This window comes from Lygodium microphyllum, chromosome 12 (assembly GCF_053477565.2).
Source record: "Lygodium microphyllum isolate KBCC chromosome 12, Lygodium_microphyllum_v1.1.10, whole genome shotgun sequence".
In the NCBI taxonomy this organism is placed as follows: Eukaryota; Viridiplantae; Streptophyta; class Polypodiopsida; order Schizaeales; family Lygodiaceae; genus Lygodium; species Lygodium microphyllum.
Window position 1 is genome coordinate 49,207,174 of NC_141146.1, and position 22,821 is coordinate 49,229,994.

General features: G+C 41.7%; 1 protein-coding gene across 3 annotated transcripts; it reads right to left on the reverse strand.

Annotated features, from left to right (window-relative positions):
- Nucleotides 1–229: 229 nt before the first annotated feature.
- On the reverse strand, nucleotides 230–22,495 carry LOC148027745 (uncharacterized). 3 transcript variants are annotated; one of them, XM_087689445.1, is made up of 3 exons: nucleotides 19,888–22,495; nucleotides 5,990–6,045; nucleotides 3,431–5,801 (listed from the first exon to the last, which is right to left on the reverse strand). In XM_087689445.1, exons 1-3 carry the CDS (start codon nucleotides 21,578–21,580, stop codon nucleotides 5,592–5,594), a joined length of 1,959 nt encoding a protein of 652 aa, XP_087545571.1. In that variant the 5' UTR covers nucleotides 21,581–22,495; the 3' UTR covers nucleotides 3,431–5,591. The 3 variants fall into 3 exon arrangements, with proteins under 3 accessions (XP_087545570.1, XP_087545571.1, XP_087545572.1); XM_087689446.1 differs by having other exon boundaries at nucleotides 5,635–5,801; nucleotides 5,955–6,045; XM_087689444.1 differs by lacking the exons at nucleotides 3,431–5,801; nucleotides 5,990–6,045 and adding an exon at nucleotides 230–1,004.
- Nucleotides 22,496–22,821: the final 326 nt, after the last annotated feature.

Sequence of the window (22,821 nt, forward strand, 5' to 3'; positions counted from 1 at the left end):
GAAGAAACCTCATTTAATATTTAAAAAAATGTAAATGTTCAAACTCATGATCATTAACAAACTATATAAATATACATATTCTCATTTCGAGATTTTTCATGTATTTAAACAATGCTAAATCTTATTTACAAACGTACTTCACTATAAAACATATCACATGTATAAACACTATTAATAAAATTTCTACATAACAAACATGCAAGAATTGCATATGGAACTTCATACTCCTTTACTTAAGTGAGGCTGTCAACCTAGTTGAAAGAATGGGTAAAATATGTCATTTGATTCACGTCATTCGTTTGGAATACAAGGGGAATGATAATAATCACATGGTGGCGAGGCATGATGCAGACGAGGACGATCGATCTGTTCACTCCCCGCCAGCCATTCCACTACCTGCCTCATGAAAGGGCGCTGCTCAGGGTCGTCATGGAGGCAGCAGTTGATGATGCGCGTCACCTTGCGGAGCTCCTCCATGTCAAACTGCCCGTTGAGCCTAGGGTCCGCAAGCCCGGTCATGGCCTCATCCTCCTGCTGCAGCCTCACTCCCAGCAAGCTCTCGGCTAGGGTTTCGTGGCCCTGCATGGCCTTGAGGCCGGTCACCATCTCGAGGAGCACCACGCCGTAGCTGTACACGTCGCTCTTCTCCGAGAGCTGCCCCGTCCAGTGGTAGTGCGGGTCGACGTAGCCGAACGAACCCTGGGGCGGCGTGGATGCCTCCTCCTGCAGCATCACATGGTGCGACCCGAGTTTCGACATGCCGAAGTCCGCAAGCTTCCCTGCATTGTGCTCCGTGAGCAGGATGTTCGCCGACTTCACATCCCTGTGGATCACCTGCGGGACGGCTTTCTCGTGCAGATACAGCAACGCCTGCGCTATGTCGAATGCGATCAACATCCTGTTCTTCCAAGGGAGTATGTTATCACTTTCCCTAGCTGCCGTTCCGTGCAGTCGTTCGAATAAGGTGCCATTGCTCATGTATTCAAACACCAAAATTTGCTCACCTGCACAATTCAAGCCATCCATATTACTTTCATCACAATCGACAATACACACCTGTCTTCTTGTACACACCAGCAAAACTTAAGGCTTAGCTGTTTTTACAAGGAGTTCAAGAATTGCATAATATTTTTAGCATTAAAGAAGCTTGGTGTTCCTTGCGATGGTTGTGATTAGTATAGGAACTAGAAACAAACTTTCTACCCTTTAGATTTATGTAGGGCCCTTATTGACTGTGAACATCTGTCCTTGCCGGATGTCTGATAACACATGTCACATTATGGTGGCCCCTGAATAAGTTGCGAAAGGGAAAATCTTATCCACCCAAGCTCCCCGGTGCAATACTAGTTCTAGCACCCTTCCACACACTCCGAGATTCAATACATTGATCTGCCATTGAGTAGCCTTGATTCTATCAACCAAGCATTTGGGGTTGGTTGTTCCCAAAAGCTCTAACTTGTTGGGTTCCATCCAATTGAAAATACATATACTGGTCGTATTGGTAAGGTGGCCAGATTTATTTCTACGGCCTCAGCTCATCTTGAAAAACAGAGGATGCTTGTTCTGACAGTTTGGCAGTTGACTTCAGCTAAGGTACTGGTTCATTCTGTGTATTTCAAGCAGCTGTTAAGGATCCTTGAACCAATATGAAAAAAAAAACCCATAGATGCAAGAGCTATGCATGAGAAGGCTGCAGTAAATAACCTGGAATGCATAGGATGCAGAAGTCAATGCTGTGCTAAGGTGACTGACCTTTCTACATTACCATACATGTACAACCATTGGTGTGATGCTATTATTGAGACTGACTTCACAAACTGCTGCATATGAACCCATGTGCCTATAGAGATGTAAGGCTGCAAATTGCAATGTAAAAGGGCTGAATGCATAGAGTGGTGGAGTGATGTGGGAGGGATGTGTGAAACCTGACCAGACATATGCTCCGTTTCGGATTGAGGCTGGTAGACTATTCCTTTGGCAGGCAGCAGGTCAAGTTTCTTAACGTTTATAGAGATGCAAGGGCTGTAAATTGCAACCTAAAATGGCTGAAAGTGTTAAGTGGTGGATTGAAAGTGTTGAGTGGTGGAGTGATGTGCACAATATGAGCAGACATAAAGCTCAACTTGGATTGGGGCTGGTAAGCTATTCATATGGCAGCCCCTCATGCAGCAGGTCCAGCTTCTTAATGCTGGTCCCACCATTTTGGTAGCCTAAAGGTCTGACTTTCTCATTTACAACCTTTCTGTCAAATATGAGGGCTGAAGCTACCAAGTTCTCTCTCTCTCTGTCTCTGTCTCTGTCTTTCTCTCTCTGTACGCGCCAGCTTCTTTATGGCTTTTATGCTTCACAACACGTAAAACATCCCCACCATTAGAACACAAAATTCTCCATATAGCATGCTGTTTGATATGAGAGCAAACACCAGGAACATTCCATGTGGCTAGTTTCATAGAGAATAATGACGGAAATTCAAATATGAGGCTGAAGCTACGGAGTTCTCTGTGTGTGTGTGTGTGTTCATCTCTTTCACTTTAGCCCATGCATTTGCTTCCACAAAATTGCACAAGGGACATGATAGCAGAGCAGTGAAAGACTGATCCGAGGTGGACAGATCTGAAGAGGAGTATTTAGTGCGAGACAAAGATTGTGTTTTTAGCATACAAATATGAGGGGGTGGGCTGCCCATGAACTATGGCTGGAGTGAGCGGAGGTGCGCATGAACAAAGGAAGATTTGCTGTGTTTGCTGATTGGGAGGGCTTCTTGGACTCGCATGGAGTTGGGATAAGCGTGCAGATGTGATTTTGTAAGTAGTCAACAAGAGAAATTCTGAAAAGGCTGCATTTTCAGCCTTTGGATCAGATTTTGTATTTTATAGCCTCCGGCAGTATAGTGACCTCAAAGATTGGGTAGAGGAAGTACTAGCTGGTTGTGTTTTCAGAGTCAAAGGGGGACTACCTAGCATGTGTGATCAATTCAAGGCAAGAGAAGGATGTCTATCAAAGCAGACATGGATTTCTAGGCCATCATGGACTGCAAGGTCCTTGTCCCACCAATGCTTCTCAAGGATCAAAAGCTCAACAGAGACCACTTCAATATTTGGAAAGTGATGATCTAGGCTATCTTAAAGTCATGCAATCTTTTGGAGCTTGTGGCTGAACAAATTGACTATGCGATGGTCAAAGATTCTTCAACTCTTTTTTACACTGAGAAAGTTGATTTGGAGAAGGCAAAAGCATACTGGGACAAACTGAATACTTGTATCTTTTTGTTTTTTTCCTCTCTTAAACATTGGTGGTCACTACACAGCTTGGATTCGAAAAAGTCTACATTGATGAGATATCATATCAACAAGCTGCAATAGTTGTAGATGGAGATCCTCAATGCGAGAAAGGTTATCTCCTATAAGGACATCATTGTAAGACTCTTGGTACAACTATCCACCCATTATAGTGGTTTTTGTTCTCCTTTGATTATTTCGGGGTGGGTTGATGCAAGTAAGCAGATGGAATTGGTTTTCCTGTAGGTCATCTCATGGGCTACGTGGTGATGCCCTTTGATCCATGATCTGGACTCCCTAGGTATTTTAATTGTCATTAAATGCAGTTGTTGCCCCTAGTTTCCTAGGCACTAAGTGACATTCGGGTTAGGATTTAATTTAAGGTTTCCTATGATGGTTTAATCGTTAGGGTTTCATTTTATTATAAAAAGACACTTTGTGTATCGTTAGTATTTAAGTGTGGCATTTTCATTATGATTACCTCAAGTGTTATATTCTCTCTCTCATTAATACATTGTTTCTCATTTGTAATTGAGTGTTAGAAGTGGTGCAGCAATGGAAGCATAAACAACATGCTGAAATAAACTGCTGAAACACAAGACAAGAAAAAATAAACATAAATACAGATGAGAACTCAGATGTATGCTCGGGAAACAAAATCCATATCGAACATGTGACAGCAGCATACAACAGTGAGTCATTGGCTGTGTGGGCACTCTGGCACCGGCTCCTCTCTCCTCAGAAGAATCCACAAATGATGGCTGAAGTACAGAAGAGGAGGAGGAGCCCCAACAATATATAGGTATAAAATGGGGGGAGCATTAAATGCAGTCGGCCAGCGTTAAATGCTTCCTAGCCCTAAAAAGGGTACCAAAAAATGCCAGAAAAAATGCTGCCACAGCCCCTACAGCACAGACTCACTCTGATCTGACTAATCTGCTAACACCCTCTCTTAGATCAGGGGTGAGCTGATACAATACAATAGTACAATGATGGGGAATCATAAACTATATAATATAGAACCACCAGAAGAACCATGGATATCCAAGCAGTGAGTGGCCAGCCCACCACCAAGATGCCTCGGAGAGTATCTGACGTCGATGTCGATCATAACAGCACCACTTGAAAATAGAGAAGAATCATAGTAGCTCTCTGTGTTATGTCACCTATGTCACTCATGACATACAAGACCAATCTACCAAACATGTCTTTGAACATGTGACCATGGAATCCCCGCCTTCAGCCAAAACTGCTAAAGTGTTTCCTCATGTAGGCTTCAGACGAAAGCCTCTCGCTCTCTCTCAAGAAACCAGCCCATCATGAACCCAGATGTTAATCCTAGCTCCAGGATTTGTACTTGCCAGACTACGCGCAATGCGTCAGGGATGTCCCTCTCTGGATCCTGTGCATTTGTATAGACATATAGATGAGGCACGGCTACCCCATCTCACCACCCTCTCAAACTCCCTCTCTGGCATTAGAGAGTCGTGAGGGATGATTGCATCACCACCACTGGAAAGCAGCTAAGGAAGGGGCTACTAAGCCCTTCCCATGATCCAAAGAAGAGGATCCCTTCCACGCCTTGGACTTCGCCTTGGTTGGAGGATTGGAATCGGAATCTGAGGCAAATGATGACTTGTCGGAGGAGTCCGCATCCCGCTTCGTCTTTTGCTCCTTTTTCTTCTTGGAAGCCGCTAACTCTTTGCAATCCTTCTGTAAATGACCTTTCTTGCCACAGTGGTAACATTGGACCGTCGATTTCTTCATCTTTGAACCCCTCTCTAAAGCTGCAAAAGCCTCACCTGAACCTCCATAATGTGATGGAAACCACCCCTGTAGTCACAAAGTAGCCTTATGCTTAAGTAGCATAGAGGACATGTGAAGAAAACTGACAGGAGTCGTAGATATTTGCACCCGTAAAGCATTCGCCACTCCATGAAATTCCCGAGGAAGCTTGTAGAGTACCGTACCAACAAGATGTGTCTTTGATAGGGCAGACTGCATGGTGTGAAGCTGGTCCTGAAGTCGGGTAGCACGAAGTAGGAAGGATTGAATCGTATCTTTGGATTCAAGCTTTAGTTGTTGGAGCTGGCCATAGAGAGTAACGGCCCGCATGGTGGAAAAAGCCTCGTACATCAATTGTAACTTCGACCATACGTTTGAAGCCGTTGTACAGGAGGTGACCGCTGGTAGGACTTCTTTGGAAATACATCGAAGTAAGGCTGAATAAGCACGGGCATCATCCGAATCCCATGTAAGCACTGCCTCCTCATGATTGTCTTCATCAAAATCAGATGAAATTGGAGAAGGTTGTCAAGGACGTGCCACAGCTCTGTTAACCACGTACCATAACCGCTTCTGAATAAACCAAGCCTTCATCACCGCACTCCACGTGTAATAATCAGGTCCATGGAGCTTGTCATCAGTGGATGTGCATGGAAGAGCCATCTGGAGAGGATTTAGAAAAGAAGTAGAGAAAAGAAAGGATTGGGAGAGGGAACACAGCCAAACCACGAGCATAGACTGCAAAAAACAAGAGTTTCAGTATAACCCAAAATTTGATCAAAATAAGCCAAAATCTGCTGCACAAAGTCAAAAAATCAGTCAAAAACTGTCAAAAACAGCAAAAACGGCCTAATGATGTAAGTGCCCAGCCAAGAGGAGATGCAGAAATACCAAAATGCAAGTTGAAATGGATGTGCAGGCTGTACCGATGTTGACGTTAGCAAAAAACGCAGGCAAAACTGGCCGCCAGTTGGAGCAGCAGCTGCAAGATCAGCAAGAGGGAAAACAGACCTGAAATCAGCAATAGAACACAGCAGAAACACAAAACCTGAAAACTGATACCATGTCAGAAGTGGTGCAGCAATGGAAGCATAAACAACATGCTGAAATAAACTGCTGAAACACAAGACAAGAAAAAATAAACACAAATACAGATGAGAACTCAGATGTATGCCCAGGAAACGGAATCCATATTGAACACGTGACAGCAGCATACAACAGTGAGTCACTGGCTATGTGGGCACCCTGGCACTGGCTTACCTCTCCTAAGAAGAATCCACAAATGGTGGCTGAAGTACAGAAGAGGAGGAGCCCCAACAATATATAGGTATAAAATGGGGGGAGCATTAAATTCAGTTGGCCAGCATTTAACACTGGTCGGCCAGCATTAATGCTCCCCAGCCCTAAAAAGGACACTAGAAAATGCCAAAAAAAATATTGCCACAGCCCCTGCAGCACAGACTCACCCTGAGCTGACTAATCTGCCAGCAGAGTCTTGTTGTGCATTGATTAATTCTTGCATTCTCATTCATTCTTCATTAAATTAATCACACAATTACTCCACACACGAGCCAACAGTGGTTTCAGAGCTACTTACTTTCTTCACCATCGCTCGTGACCATCTTCAGTGCAGCCATTGCCATTAAGTGCCACACCTCATCCATTTGCATCTATCACCACTTGAGCCTTTGCCTTGCAGCCAACGTTTCCCATTTTCTATAACGTCCCTTTGCGCCACCTTCATCTCTTTGAACTAGTTGCCATTGCCTTGGCCTTTAACGGCTGTAGTCTACCTATCCTTGTCCACATGTTGCTATGCACCTGTCAACTTGAATGCTACTTGCCCTGGCCAATAGTCCTCATCATGTCGCCTTGGTCTCACGAGGGTGCCTATTGGTTGCCTCGTCAACCTTGTCCAGTTGTGCATTGCCCCGCTAGTCTCCTGCCTTTAGCACTCGGTCCTTGTCAGCTGCCACATTGCCACCTGCTCACCAAGTAGCCGATCACCTACTAGACACATCAATGTGATATCCTCTTGCTTTTCGGCAAGAAATTATTATTTTATTGCTGATTTCCACTCGCTACTTGTCCACCAAGTAGCCAACCACCTAGTAGCTGTGTCAATGTGGTATCCTCTTGCTTTTCGGCAAGAAATTATTAATTTATTGTTGATTTTCACTCATGGCCAACAATAATAATGATTTGTTGGGTATGCTTGGTGCTAGGACACACCACTATTGAATTACCAAGTAGAAGCTGCATCAATGACAAAAAAACAAGTATCATGAATTGAAGGATTATACTGATATTGAATGAAAAAAGGATAATCGTTAAACTAAGTATAGTTTGGGGTCTCATATGTGAGAGCAAGACTAGACTTCTTCTTCTTCTTCTCCAATGCAATGCGCTTATGACATTCAGGGATGTTGTGCCTTGTCTTTTGGCAATAATTATACATCTTGGGTGTGTTGACTGTACCCTTTGAGGGGTTGGAAGAAGATGGACCAGTGTGGAAGGATGTTCTCAATGGAAAAGGAATGGAAGTAGAAAGATGACTAGCATGGGAGTTTACTGATTTTTAATTAGTAGGCTTGTTTTTAACTTTAGGTTTGGCAATTCCACGATGGTGGGTGGAAAAGGTCTATTCGGTCACCATAGTAGGATTGTAGTTAAGACGGCTTTATTCTTCCTAGAACAAAAGAGACACAAGTTGGTCGAAGGTATAGATAACTTGGCTATCCATTGCAACTTCATGGTTTCACATCATTTTTTATGGCCCTTGATGTGTAGTATATGATGATAAAGTTTCTTCTTCCATTGTCTTGACATGCACCCTCACTAAAGGTCTCTATTGTCTTGATACGTATGATTAGTAGCTTATTGAAAATCCTATTGATTGTGCCTTATTAACAAAGGAATCATTCCAAGGTATACATTTATGGTATCAGATGCTTGGCCACATTAATTGTTGAGCATTGATGAAGCTCTAGTCAAAGGACATGTTCGGAGATCTTCCAAAAATTCACTTGCCATCAAATCATATTTATGAAGGTTGTTTACTTGGTAAGACACATTGATTTTCCTTTCCTAAGGTTTCTCATGTTCATTCTCTATGTATTTTGGATCTCCTTCACAATGATGCTTATGCTCTTATGCAAACCAAATCTTTGGGTGGATTCCTATATTTTGTCACCTTTATTGACAACTCCTGATTCACTTGGGCATATGGGCTGAAGTCTAAGTCTAAAGTCTTCTCTTGCTTCAAGACTTTTATTACCATGGTTGAGAACCAAATGGCTTTTGCATTCATGCCTGCACCAACAAGGGGATGAATATCTTTCTAATAGTTTTTAGACTATCTTGTATCTTGAGGTATTCATTATCAATGCATTGTTTAAACTAGCCTTCCTTCTTGGAAAGTGTGGTAATTCCTTGATTAAGCACTTGATTACAACAATCAGCAAATAAACATAAATTGAAACGTGCAATTTACCTTAATAATCTTGGACAATAGACACCCGGTTGGCCCCAAAATTAGCGCCCCTTTCGATATTTCTTAATACTAATGGATTGAGTACAAGTTGAGATTTCACAATCTCCTTTGCTGATCCAAAAGCCCCTTGCTGTACATACAATCAGCAAGCAATTTGGGCCAACAACCCCTTGATTTTCCCCCTAGGAATTGCACAAATGGAACCACCAATTGGCCAAATGTTGCTCCAATTCACAATGGATGGCTTGGCATCTGAAATCCTTGTCAATTCCATGAATTTCAGGTGCTGATTTCAATGTACGATGCCTTCTTCTATTGGCACGGGTCCCAAGGTGACTGCTAAATCCTAATTTCTGCAAAAATTTAGGGTTAATAGCATAGATCTCTTTGCTGTATACCAAATTTGGCTGAGATTTGCTCAAAATGTCCGAGAAATGTTGAGATCTCCTAAGAATGGGTCAGAGAAGGTAAGAGAAAGCCAAAATAAGAGAGAAATCTGATTTTATTATTTGCGAGAAAACCCTAAATTATGCTTGCTGCCTGCTACCTGCTCTAGCTTGCATTGAATGTAGTCACCTATTGCCAGGCACCTGCGAATGCTGCCACCTGATCAGCAAAGCTGTTGCTAGTCCTTGGAAGGTGGCTCCTTGCTGTCCCTTGCCTTTTGAGGCTCCCAGATGGCTGTCTTTTGCAGCAAATTGCTGTTCTTTGATAAAAGAAATGGACCAACAGCTTTCTCTCTTCCTCCTTGCAAGCTGTAGATTGACTGAATGGCTAGACCTAGTCCCCCAAAAACGTTTTCTCAGTTTGCATGGGCATTTTTGCCAAGTGGCAACCTTCTACACCCATTTTTCAGCATTATGCAACCATTTAATTAATTTTCAGAATTAAATAATTTTGAAATTAATTTCAACCCTTTTGACCCTGCCCAAAATTAAATGTGCCCATCCATAATTAAATTGCTAGGCCATTTGCAACTTGGAGTAGTCCCCAACCTTTGTTGACTCTTAGACTGACATTAATTAATTATTTAATACTAGTCCCTAGTGTCACTACCAACACTTATTGGCCAAATAACTGTCCCAAGGTTAAAACTGATATGAACTGACCCCCAAAGTCCAACTGGCATAACTTATCACAACCTTTGCCTTTGACACCCACTGCATCCTTGGGGTTCTTCGCTTGTTATCATGAAATAATTGCCATGTGCATCACATGTGCTAAACAACCTTGCACATTTGATTAATAACTTAATCAAATGTTATTAGAAAGATTAAAGCATCTCAAAATTCACGTCCTTGTGATAGACCTCCCCCTTGAAATCTTTGCAATTGTCTTGATTACACTGCATTGTGCTAAAGAAAAAGTATACTGCATCGAAATTTTCAGAAGGTATCATAGTCACAACATTACGCACTATTGTCCAACCATGTTACATGCCCCAAACCTTACTGAAAATTTTCAGCTAGTATAAACAATCTAGAACTATTACTAAAAACCCATTGGATACATCCACAACTCATGTTTCTCAATTGTTTTAACTTCAGAACCATAGTAAAGCATATTTTCAACATAAACTATGGCTGAAATTGTCAATGGCATTTACTAACATGCCTCGGGAAGTGTGCCAAAAATTGGAAGCTCCAAGACTTAGATTAATAGGGTTGAAGTTGTTTTTAATCAAATTCAGGTGGAGGGACGAGCAAACCAATGAATGGTGGAAAGTGCAGCCTAGTCTGTTCCTATAAAGCATTGTATTTGCTCTCATTTTGAATGCAATGTCATAGTACTTTGTACTTTCAGCAAAGTGTCTGTGTCACTGTCAACACACAAGATTGTGTTTATGAGTCCAAGCTTCCATATTGGAACCTAATTCACTTGTGTTACATTTGGTCTTGATGTTTGTTACCTCATGAACTCACTCTTCCTCTTTCAACCTCCATAGCTATGCTCTAGATCCGACATTTTAACATGGTATCAGAGTGGCAAAGGTTTGGTTTAAGTGGCAAGAGAGAGAAAATGAAGAAAAAAATGAGCTTGAAGGTAAGTGGCTATGGCTGTCAATTAGGGCTTCAAGACAGCAACCTGATATTTTGGCTGTAGTTGAAATTTTGTCAGGAGGTAGCCCATATGATAAACTTCAAAAGCCCTATGGCAGCCCTTGACATTGTCAGGCGTGATGATGGCGCCATTAGTTAAACAGCAGCAGGCTTGGCTATGGCTTCTTGCAATACCACCTCTAAGTAATCTTCTAATATCTCTTTGCTGGAGTGGAATTTTCTCAAGCCCTCTTAGTTGAAGTAAGTCACAAATGCCCTATGATAACTCGTGGAATAATGCTCACAGTAGGGAGAGAGAATAGGTTCGATTTACAAGAGCGAAATTTATGCTAGATCTGTGTTTTTCAACACATTGCAAGTCAACTTGGTCAATGATCAACCCTAAACAAGTGAAGCCATTTTTTAAGGTGAGAAGATTGATGAAAATTTGAAGATCTTGAGAACTCAAAGCTCAAGCAAACAACATTAAGTTTTACTAGTATCTCTTAATACTACATAGTGTGTTTTTTCACACTACTTTCACTTGTGTTTTTTGACACAAATTCTATGCCAAGTATAAAGTATCTTTAGTGATTACTGCTCATGAAAAGCAACATTATTCTTGTTGTCCATTTGCAGTACATGGAAGACTTGTTTGATCCACTTGTAGGAAGACAAGGAGCTACCTATATCAAAGAATAATCAATGACCTTATTTAAAGACTCTGAACACATTCACGTTGCCTCAAAGATGATGATATCTTTGCTTGGGGGGGACATGAAGACTAATGCAAGCAAAGTCAATAAAAAAGAAGACCATGAAGAAAATGACCAAAAGATGAAAGTTGCAAGCAAAGCGGAGAAGAAGAAGAACAATATCAACCATGAGGACCCTAAAGCTACAAGGAAAGTGAAGGACAAGTACAATATTAAAAAGATCAAACTGCACTACATGAAGAAGGACAAGAAGATTCATAATGACATATCTAAAAATACTAAAAACCACAAGGGTCTGTCGGTCCTTGATCCAAATTTTTTCTAGATTTTTTTGGTCTTGTAATGCCTAGTTTTAATGCTTCTGACATAAGCTTGTAAACTCCTCATGTAACCTTGTACTATAGCCTCTGTACACTGTGAGGCCCCTGTTACAGCCTTTGGATGTCTACCATGTCTTTGGTACCCATACTTAGCTTTTTCTGTGATAGCCTATGGTGTTTATCATGTTTGTGGTGTGCCCACACTTTGCAGGTGGTTGCTCACTAAAGCCTCTACACACTTTGTACTTCTCTGGTTGTGATTGAGAAGGGGTACTGAGATATTGGCAATCACACCTGTCTTAGTCTTTTTATATAGAGCAGTGTGGGCTCAAGATACAGAATCCCATATGCACAGTGGTGAAAAGTGCAGCCTAGTCTATTTCTATAAAGCATTGTTCTTACTCTCATTTTGAATGCAGTGTCATAGTACTTTTATACTTCCAGCAAAGTATCTGTATCATTGTCAATACACAAGATTGTGTTTATGAGTCCAAGCTTCCATCTTGGAATCTAATTCACTTGTGTGACATTTGGTCTTGATATCTGTTAGCATTGTCAATAATTTCTGCACTTGTCTTAGTGAACCTCACCTCATGGCCAAGATTGGTTATGGAAGCAATTGATAGGAGATTTCTCTTAATCTCTGGAACATATAATATATTTGAAAGATTCTTGAGTTCACAATTTGCAATAACAAAGGAAATATTACATGTGTCCTAAGCAAGACATTTTACATTATTTCCAACCGTCATAGTGATGGATTCTTGCAAAGGCTTCATAGAACTATATAGATCTTTCTTGTTGGTCATGTGATAGGAGGCGCCACTATCCAATACCCATGAGTTAGTGTTAGATATTTCTTGCGTTGAGGAACACACTTTCTCAATGGTGGCCATGAATAACTCCAACTCTGCTTCAGTCGTATTGGTTGTTTCCTTTTCTTTAGTCTTCACGGTGTCATTCTTTTCATTTGTCTTCTTGACACGACAATCTGCAATTGCATGTCCTTTCTTCTTGTAGTAGAAGCACTCTCCTTGAAAGTTTTTCTTACCACTCTTTTTCTTTTTGTCACAATTGGTAGAGGAACCACCTTTGTCTTTCATATTGGTGGAAAATGCAACGTCTCCACTGCTGCTACCTTCTCAAGCTTTAATCCTCAACTCCTCCTCCATTAGTCGTGCATAAAATTCATCAAGCTTGGGGGTCTCACTTGAGTGTTTAGGGAAATTATCAATCCATCAAGCTTTAGTGGACAAATCCAAAGTCACCTTCGAGCTAGCTCTTTACTAGTCTTTTGTATCCTAGGGTTAGCCATCTAGTCATGCAGATTCTTGATCCGAGTGATAAATGCTTGAGTTGTCTCTCTTTCAGCAAACTTCTCTATTGCTTGTTGATTCTCCGAGTTTTGAATCCTTGTTTAATTTCGTGTTTCGTACTAACTCCTGAGTATGTTCCAAGCCTTTGATACCTTGGTTGTATGCTGAATCAAGGTCAAAACAACTCATAACTAAGATATACAATGCATCTGTATTTCTTCATTTTCAAGCTCATAAAAGGTCTGTATTTCGAGAAATCATAACACTCAAATTTGATTGGTTAGGGGTGAGTTGTGGTTTTAGGTTAGTCCCTAGTACTATCTCCAAAAGCTCATAAGAATCAATAATAGTTGTGATTTTAAACTTCCACAAAGTATAGTTTGTAACATTCTGAAGGTTGATTAATGAATCCTCAATGTTTGAATTGCCGGTACAGCAGTATTATCACTTGATACGCCAACACCTCTACTTGATGTAGCACATGACATTTATCCTCTTTGCTATTGAAACCCTTGTCTCTCTGCATACTCTTTACTCCTCAAAGTCCCTTGGGCTCTGTAAAAAAATCATACGTGGGATTTGGTTTCTTTGCCTAATGGAAAGTGTGCTTCGCCATGTAAGTGGGTGTACAAGTTAAAAAGTACCCATGGGTGCCCCAGGCTAGCGTACAAGGCCAGATTGGTTGCTAAGGGTTTCAAGCAGGAGCATGGTGTGGACTTTGATGAAGTTTTTTCCTTTGTTATAAAGATGACTACACTACGCTTGGTACACACTTTGGTTGCTCAGCTTGGCTTGGATCTTTATCAGATGGATGTTAAGATGACATTGCTTTATGCGGATTGCATGATGAGATCTATATGGAGCAATCTAAGGGCTTTAGAGAATCTCGGAGGGACCACCACCAAGCACCTAGGGAATGGTACGACGAGTTTGATACTTTTATGCATTCACAAGGATATTTCTGTAGTGATATGGATATGTGTTTATATACGAAGAAGACTCATGATGGTAGTCTATGATCTTGGTTTTATGCCATGATAGCCACTCGTCTTGACATAGCATTTGCAGTGGGAGTTGTGGCATTCTATATGGCTACACCTGGCAGTCGTCAAGGGTATTACGAGGTACTTGAAGGGCACAACAGTTATATGTATCTGTTATGGTGGCCGGGATACAGGAGCCGTGGGGTACACTGACTCTAATTATGTAGGACATGCAAACAATAGGAAGTGCACCTTTGGCTATGTCTTCACCTTTGCTGGAGGTGCTGTTTCTTGGATGTCCAGGGTGTAGAAATGTACGGCTCTATCTACTACAGAGGCAGAGTATGTTGCAACCACTGAGGCTTGCAAGAAGGATTTGTGGTTAGGCTGTTTGGTGGCAAACCTTAGCATTAGTGATGTGGTCCCTACACTATTCTGATTCTGTGAGTGCTATTCAGTTAGCTAAGAATCTCGTCTTGCATGTGAAGACGAAGCACATTGAGGTACGTTGCTACTTTATTAGAGAGGTCGTTCATGACAAGTCCATTGAGCTTATCAAGATCTCAACTGACCAAAATCTTATAGATTTGCTCATGAAAAGTCTCTCACCAGAGCGTTTTGCCTTCCTTAGGAATTTGATGGGCATTGGATGAGATGACGTATTTCCTTATCCTATTGTACTCCGTGTACACTTGTACTTTGTCACTTTTTTTTCTTGCTCCTCATTAGGGACACATTCACCTTTAAGTGGGAGGTGGTTGGGGGTGAAGGCACTTGTGTCTAGCTGCATGTGTATTAGTTACATTGACAGTATCCGCATCGTGTATTAGTTACCCGCACACTTATACCCTACCAAGTGGCGGGTGTCCATCACTGTCACTTTATTCTTTATTCTTTCAATGACATTTGAATAAAGGGAAGGCCGGTTACACATTGTGATTGTTGGAGTTCTCACATCTTGTCTCTCTCTCTCTTGCTCTTACTCCTTCCACCATAGCTCTTACTTGTGATTGTTGGAGTTTCCACATCTTGTGTGTATCTCTCTCTTGCTCTTGCTCCTTCCACCATAGCTCTTGCTTTCGCTTCGTGCTTCCACTTTAGGGCTCACTCCCTTCAGTAAATGTAAAGGTGAATGTTGGAGTTTCCACATCTTGTGTGTATCTCTCTCTTGCTCTTGCTCCTTCCACCATAGCTCTTGCTTCCGCTTTATGCTTCCACTTTAGGGCTCACTTTCTTCACTAAATCCACCATAGCTCTTGCTTTTGCTTCGTGCTTCCACTTTAGAGCTCACTTCCTTCAGTAAATGTAAAGGTGAATGTTGGAGTTCCCACATCTTGTGTGTATCTTTCTCTTGCTCTTGCTCCTTCCATCATAGCTCTTGCTTCCGCTTCGTGCTTCCACTTTAGGGCTTACTCCCTTCAGTAAATGTAAAGGTGAATGCAATGGAAGAGAATGGTGGGATGGGTGGGATTGGTAACAACGATGTGGAGTGGATAGATGTGAATGGAGATGAATGATTTGTCAAAATTGAAAAGTAGATGATGATGCATCAACTTCAAATTGACTATGAGGAACAAAATTTGAAAGAGCATTACTTGATTTTTTTACATATGCAATGTGCAACTCTTCTTGTGTTTATATACAAGTATTTGGACGCTTCAAGATTTCCACTTGTGTGAATAGATTGAAGATTCCCTTCATTTTGAATATTACAAACATCTTGCATGAAAGTAGGAACATAAAAAGCAAAAACATATTTACCTTATACCGGAGTGAGGAAACTTTATGAAGGTTTGTACTCCATGTGTGTCTCTCCAATAGGATGATCAGTTCCATATGGAGGTTCCACCCTTCCCACAAAAACATTAGACATGTATTGAATAATTAATATAAACTTCTAGTTGTTGGGCTCAATGCATGAGGAACAAGTTTAACTTGGCCCATGAAATCTTATGTGGTTTGTAATAAGCACCATACTAGTCACATGTTTCTCCTCCATCAGAATCTCCCAGAGTAAGATGAGAGACCCAATGTTCTCGGCAAAGTTTGTTTTACGAGATTGAAGCAATGAGGATGAGTTTGAGTCCATCTTTCCTTCAAAGTTCTTATTGGATGTCGAGCTTTTGGATCAAGGCCTAGGTTCCTTCAAAGAGTATCTAACTGTGATACCATGTAAAGAAATACTTAAGCACCAAAGATAAACACAAGTGTACAACAAAGTATAGTGATAATGGAAAAACACAGGGGTGAAGAGTAACTCATAGATATTGAACACTGTAGAATGAATAATGGACAATACAATGCTCAATGCAGTAAACACACTATGCAAGAGTGAATACAAGTAACAAAACCTCGAACTCCCATGTCTCTGAAGAATGAGGGCAGAGAGATGAGTTGGAAAGTGTGTTGTACTCTAGATGGATCCCGAAATGCAGCAGGCAGTCTCCAAGCATTGACCAGCTGTAGAAAATGGCAGAAAACAGCTTTGTAGGCTGCATTGTCCTAAGAATGCAGGGCTGAACAAGTCGATGATGGGCAGTGAAGACAGCTGAAGACTGGTGACAAAGAGCTCCTGAATAAGCACAACATGATGGGTGGCAGCTTCAAAATGCAAACACAGTAGTGTGGATGAAGGGGGATGGCTGGCTGATACAAACACAATTGAGTGGCAACGGCTGAACAGAAAAATGCAGCAGTTATGGGGCTCTGAATCACTGGACAGCAGCAAATGTGAACCGTGGATAGCTGGAAACTGGTGCTTTGCTATAGAGTAGCAAGATGAATTGAGATATCCTCATGGAAGGGGTGTGGACAGCAATAGATAGGGCACCAATAATCTGCAAACAAGGATGGTGCTGAGTGAAAGGGTAGCCTCCTAGTTATAGATGTGGAATAGGATCCTCCCAAATTAGGGTTTGGCTTACGAGACAAAGAGTCTCTCTAGAAAAGTTTGGTTATTTAATGAAAGTTTGGCAATAAACATGTCTTGGGGCTGTTGTAAAGAGCTAATTGGTTTGTAATGATTTTTTCATCTCAACATGGTGTTTCTCTACTTGGGGGTGTTAAAAGACACTTTCCCCATTGGATGCAACATTGATGGTACCAACCGCTCGTGAATGGATTGCTTGCCACATGATTCCATCCAAAGAATGCATTGATCATTTGCATATGATACAAGGCAATGCCTTTATTGGAGACAACTCTTCCGTCTCAATTCATGGTGCAGGAGAAATTTAGATAATCCCTAATGGGCATGGTGGTGCCTTCACATTGGAGGTGTTATACATTCCTAATCTTGGCTCTCATTTCCTTTTCACTAGTAAGATCTGTCGACTAGGATTCTTTGTGGAGTTTGATCTTGAGTTCTTTCGGATTCGTGATGGCCAGACAAAGAAGGTGGTTTGCCATGGACGAGAGGAGCATGGTGTCTACAAGCTTAAGGACATAGCTGCTCTCTCTTCCTATCTTCTTCTTCCTTAGAATAAGACCAAGCTTTGGCATGCTTAGTTTGGTCACCTCAAACCATGAGTGCCTTTGGAAGGTGCCTCGTGAGAAATTGGTTCGTACTGACAAGAGGTTAGGGTGAGCCAAATCCCATGTGTATTCTAAATCAAAGGCAAGCAACAACATGATATCTAATCCTCGATAGGCCAAGGTTCCTTTGGAGTTGGTCTTCACTGACTTGTGTAGACCAATGCAATAGGAATCCCCCAAGAGAAGTAAGTATATCATACTTATTATAGATGACTTAGCTTGATAATTTGCAACTAAAGTCATAGGCCTTCTTGAACTTTTGAGACTTACTTATCTTCAAGGAAAACCAATCTGGAAGGACGAGAATAAGACAGAGCTGAAGTGCCCAGATTGTTGAAAATCTACTCATCCAAAGGATGAAGTGTTGGCAAAAGTACCCCCATTTGAAGCTAAGCTCCAAGGATGGTGCTAAGGATACAGAGACTACACAATGCTCGTTCTTATGAGTCAAAACAGTCAGTTATCAAAGGAACTTCTTGCCAGGTTTCTGTAAAATACTTGTTTGGGCGAGGTCTCTTCCATTGCGGAGAAGCCATGCCTCATGGTTAGTGGATCTATGTCACATACGACTTCTCAATAGGATTGACTTTAGGATCTTTGTGCTAGAGGGGGTTCCATTACCATTGGTTCGAAATTTTTCATATCCGTTCACAGAGAGGGGACCATTCCCCTGTTGCCAGATCATCAAGCTTCTACTTTATGTTCCAGATTTGGGTTTTAACCTCTTATTTGTTCATGATTTGACATAGCTAGTCACACAAGTGTCCTTCACCTAGGATGGTGTCACTATTGAGGATGCTTCTATAGGTGCTATGGCATTGGACAAGTACATTGGAGTGTGGGCTCTACAAGCTTACCACCCTTGTAGTACGGTTTTCCCACAAGCTTAGGCTACTTTGGCATGCTCATTATGGGCATTTGAACTTAGACTCCATATGATGGGCTTCTCAAAAGAAGATGGTGGAGGAGCTTCTTGATTCCCCCTTTGTCACCACTTTTTGCCACCCAAAATCTAGCCGACTGCTGCAAATAAGTGCAAAAAATATGATCAGTCTGCATTAGTTGCTAGTCACCTGTACATGAAGTGGCCGGCTGCACATGGATAGCTGCATGGTTGCATGATTGCAGCCAGTTTGTGGTGTGAGAGTGGGGACAGCATAAAACTGAAATGCACAGCCTAAAATAACAGGCTGATAGTGCGAATACACACCTAAACAGTCTAAAACTGTAATGCAAGGGTGCCGCCTCCGTCAAAAAACATGAAATGATAGACAAACAAAATGTTAGAGCTCCTAATGTCCTTGTTTTACTTAGATTGAGGGTCATAGGCAAGATATGACTATACGTGACACAAATGTTTGCTAACAATATACGCATTCTAACTTTCAGCCTACAAATGCACATTGCGCAAACTGTTCATGATCATGCCATCTTATCAATTGTAATGGCCTGTTTTGGCAGATCTAGCCCACACTTCAAGGCATCATTGATTCAATGTGCAAGTTTGACCCTGATATGCTAGAGTTCTGATTGTAGGTGTCCAATCAGGTCATATAGGTGAAAATGTACACTATCTTTGTCCTAACCTAGGGTGCAAGTATAGCATAATCTATGACCACGCATCAATGGCCAGCTATATTGCCCTATTTTAGATATCTTTTGATTACAAAAGACAACTCGATAACTTATTAAACATGCAAATTTCCAAAAATAACGGAGTATGTTACTTTTTTGTTGCGTTGTGACATTTGTTACTCAGCATTTATTGTGTAAAAGTGGGTGATAGAAACATGTGGCTACTCTACAAAGTGCTTTTGGGGTTTCTCTAGTGAGGTGCTCATAGTGAGTACTTTTAGCTCTCGTCCACGTGACCCTCTCGAGACTTGTCCCACTTATAGCCTATATAAAGGCAACCCTATTTTGTGCCCTAATTGTGATTTCACACTCACACACACACACTCTCTCTCTCATTTATGGTTTACATTGTCTTGTTACTAAGTGCATGATCTTGTAAATGTTGTAAACATACACTCTCCTTTTTCTCAGACTCTTATATTGAGCCTAGCACGCTTTCAGTGAGTACACTCCTCTTAAACATGTCCCACCACCATGCTTTTCTCAAGCCATTTAGAGTGTTCAATTGTTTCATTTCTTTTACAGGCTTGTGTATCTATTATGCACTCCACAGGATTTGTAAGACTCGCAAACAGGAGTCAATGCATTGACAAATAAATCGGGTCATAGCTGCAGAGAAACAGTCGGTTTTAATGGGACTCTTAAACAGCAGTAATGCAGGGTCTGGGAATCATATGACACAGGAAACAGAATATGAACATCTAAAACTACTCTTTATCTTTGCTATATTGAATCAAGAAACTCATGCATCTCTGCTTAAATTTGATTAAATATATACTCTTGCACACCTTTTTCACAGCAAAATCCAATTAAGTTGACAAGATTTTCATGGCGCAGCCTAAGTAGCACTGACAGCTCCTGTCTGAACAAATGCGGATTAGAGTAACCTCTGGTTGCTCTCTTTACAGCTCCAAGGTTGCCCTTCTGGAGTTTTGCTCGGTACACAATACCAAATGCACCTTGACCCACTTTGGTTTGAAAATTGTCTGTGGCCACCTTCAACTGTTTCAGGGAGAAAGTACTAACTGGTCCTAGTTCTGATGATGAATTGATGGCTGAGCTGACAAATCCATCAGTAATTTTGGTTCCATATCTGTACCGATACAAGGTCTGTGCAGTACATATTCTATCTTTTACAAGAAAGATCAAACCCAGCACTGATAATACTGATGTAAGGGAAGTGGCAATCAGTAGTTTTTTCAAAAACATATTGTCAACTGTGTCGTGGACTAGGGATAACACTACATTGTCAATGGCAGCAGCACAGCTAGGCCTGTTCATGGTGCTGATGAAAGTTATATTGGTTGCATTGCTTAAAGCTGTAAAAGACAGGGACTTCATAGTCCATTGTACAGGTTGATTCTCTCTTGTAACATGAATATGTTCTATGTGGCGCTCAAGTGCAGAGCTATTGGTAGAGGGTGAGATCTCTACTGTAACTGTTTTAGTTATGTGTGCTTGATGTTTATAGCATAGGGTACCTCCATAGACATAAAATGTCAGAAAGTATTTCATGCTTGGAATGGTTTTGACAAATTGTGTAATTTTCACTATGGGCCCTGCAGTGTGGGCACCCAATAAGAGACTGTTCAAACCCTCTATTGCACGCCAGGACCAAGGGGAGGTTTGCACTATCTTCACAGCTCCTTCAACTACTGTCCAAGAGCAGATGTATGGACTTTCTTTCTTCACAGTGACTTCAAGCGTTTTGAAATCATTAGGTCCTTGTAGGCCATAACTTTCAAAGCCACCATTGGCAATCAAATTGTTAGAACCATCTCCAGGGCTAGGTGCAGTAACAGCCACAGAGGCCAATGACTGATTGTTGGGTGGGATAGGGATGAATGTGAATTCTGAAATAGCGCTTCCATCATCCACTGAATCAAGGTAGAGCCCTAATACAAGCCAAGGATATGGAGTCTGGAACTTTTGACCTCGAATGTAAAGGGGCTGCCCATTTGGTGCCACCATTGGACTCTTGATCCGGCAGACAGAAGCCTCACTAGTCTGGTAATGGACAGGCTCAAGCAACCATTGCTGAGTCAATCCTCCCGTGCATGGCAGGATTTTGAAAGGGAAGGGTACATTGGGATTGTATGATGTTTGATTCATGTTGTCTAAACAGTAAGTTGTTGCATCTGGCCAAAGGACTTGAAGGGCGTATGTGGTGGAGTTATACACCCACAAAGCATTCCATTCTGTAACTGGTTTGAATCGAACATTGTAAAGTCCAACACTCCGATTGAAAGCTGGAGCTGAATCGCTTTTAGTGTAAGGAGTTCCTAAAGCATTCATACTTACGTGTGAACAGAGGGGACTTCCATGTTTCCAATCCTTAATACCGGCTCCAGGAAGAATCCAGCTCCTTTTACCTGCTATCATATTCTTAACCTCATCGGGTTGAGAACTATTGCCTCTTAGAGCCATCAATAAGGCTATCCACAGGATGATTGCCCTGTAGTGTGCTGGTTGTATATACATATTTATGAAAATTGAAATTTCCCCTAACGAAGGAACACTGCTGCTATGTAGACCTGATCAAAGGATGATCAGGGGTCAAATGGGCTTGCAGCAGTCATTTCCATCTGTTTTTCTGTAGGTATTTGCATCAGTTGAACTGCAAGCTAAGAGCGTGGAAACTTCAGTTGTTTTTCTAGGCATTTGCATTACTCCACATGTCAGCCGGTCCATGATCGTTCTTCAACTCACGTCACAGGAACTGAGGAAGCCATGTAGAGGTTCCCGATGACAAATTCCTGAGGTTCCAACGATCAATTCCCACGAGATAAAGAGATATATACTATGCAAAACTGTAGCTGGCAGATGGTCAGAAATCCCGACAATGTAGGCCGGCCACACAAATGCCATATGTTTTATTCAAGGCCACACGCATGCCGTATATGTTCCAATATCCCGGACTTAGCAGCTGTCTGACAGAGAGAAGAGAGAGGACAGAGAAAGGGGGCTTCAAAAGCATGTGCAAGCATCGGAAGCTCCGTTCGGCGGATTTGATTTGGCGTTACCGGCTAGAAGCATTGTTCCTTTTTGCTAGAGACATGTAAGTAGCGATGCAACAGCTACATGTTGAATAGAGCTCTAGAAGCATTGCTGCTCCTGCTCTACCCTTTGTGCCTCGCCCCGAAGGCTAGCTCCCAATTTGCAAGAACAGGATATATCTGTCTGTTAACTGCCGTAATCAAGAATGATAAGACCGAATCACTAACCTTTTTTGAAATGCGAAAAACATAGCGAGGGTGAATATTTACGACATCACACAGAATGGATGTATCGCGGAGATCCCATAGTACTTTCAATTCTTATTCTAGAACAGAAAACAAAACGTAACTTTGGAAGAACGCTTGTGGGCCTTCTTTCTCAGACCTTGTTGTAACAACAAACAAGTTTTCTTCAATACAGTGGCCAAGGCTACCACGGGGGCGGGGGGGGGGGGATATTTCTTCAAACCAAAAGATGTCTACATTTCCAGATGAAACTGATGGCAACTTGCCTTTCGACATTCCAAAAGTTTCAAGGCTTTTGATCGAGATCAATCTTGCATGTCGCCAAAGAGGGTTGTCCACATATTTAGCTTCTCATTTAGCCTTCCCTTCATTCATTTTTTGAGGCCCTTCCAAGCTTGGCCACATTCCATAGGTCAATGATGCTTTCCTCCTTTCTTTTTTCCATAAATGGCACAGTGGGGACACATACGAGTCCTTGCT

Coding starts and splice junctions, on each gene's coding strand:
- LOC148027745 (XM_087689444.1), bottom strand. CDS start 21,580: ATGTATATACAACCAGCACACTACAGGGCAATCATCCTGTGGATAGCC. Junction 1,005..19,887: donor TGGATTTTGCTGTGAAAAAG/GTGTGCAAGAGT, acceptor TGAATTGTGCAG/GTGAGCAAATTTTGGTGTTT.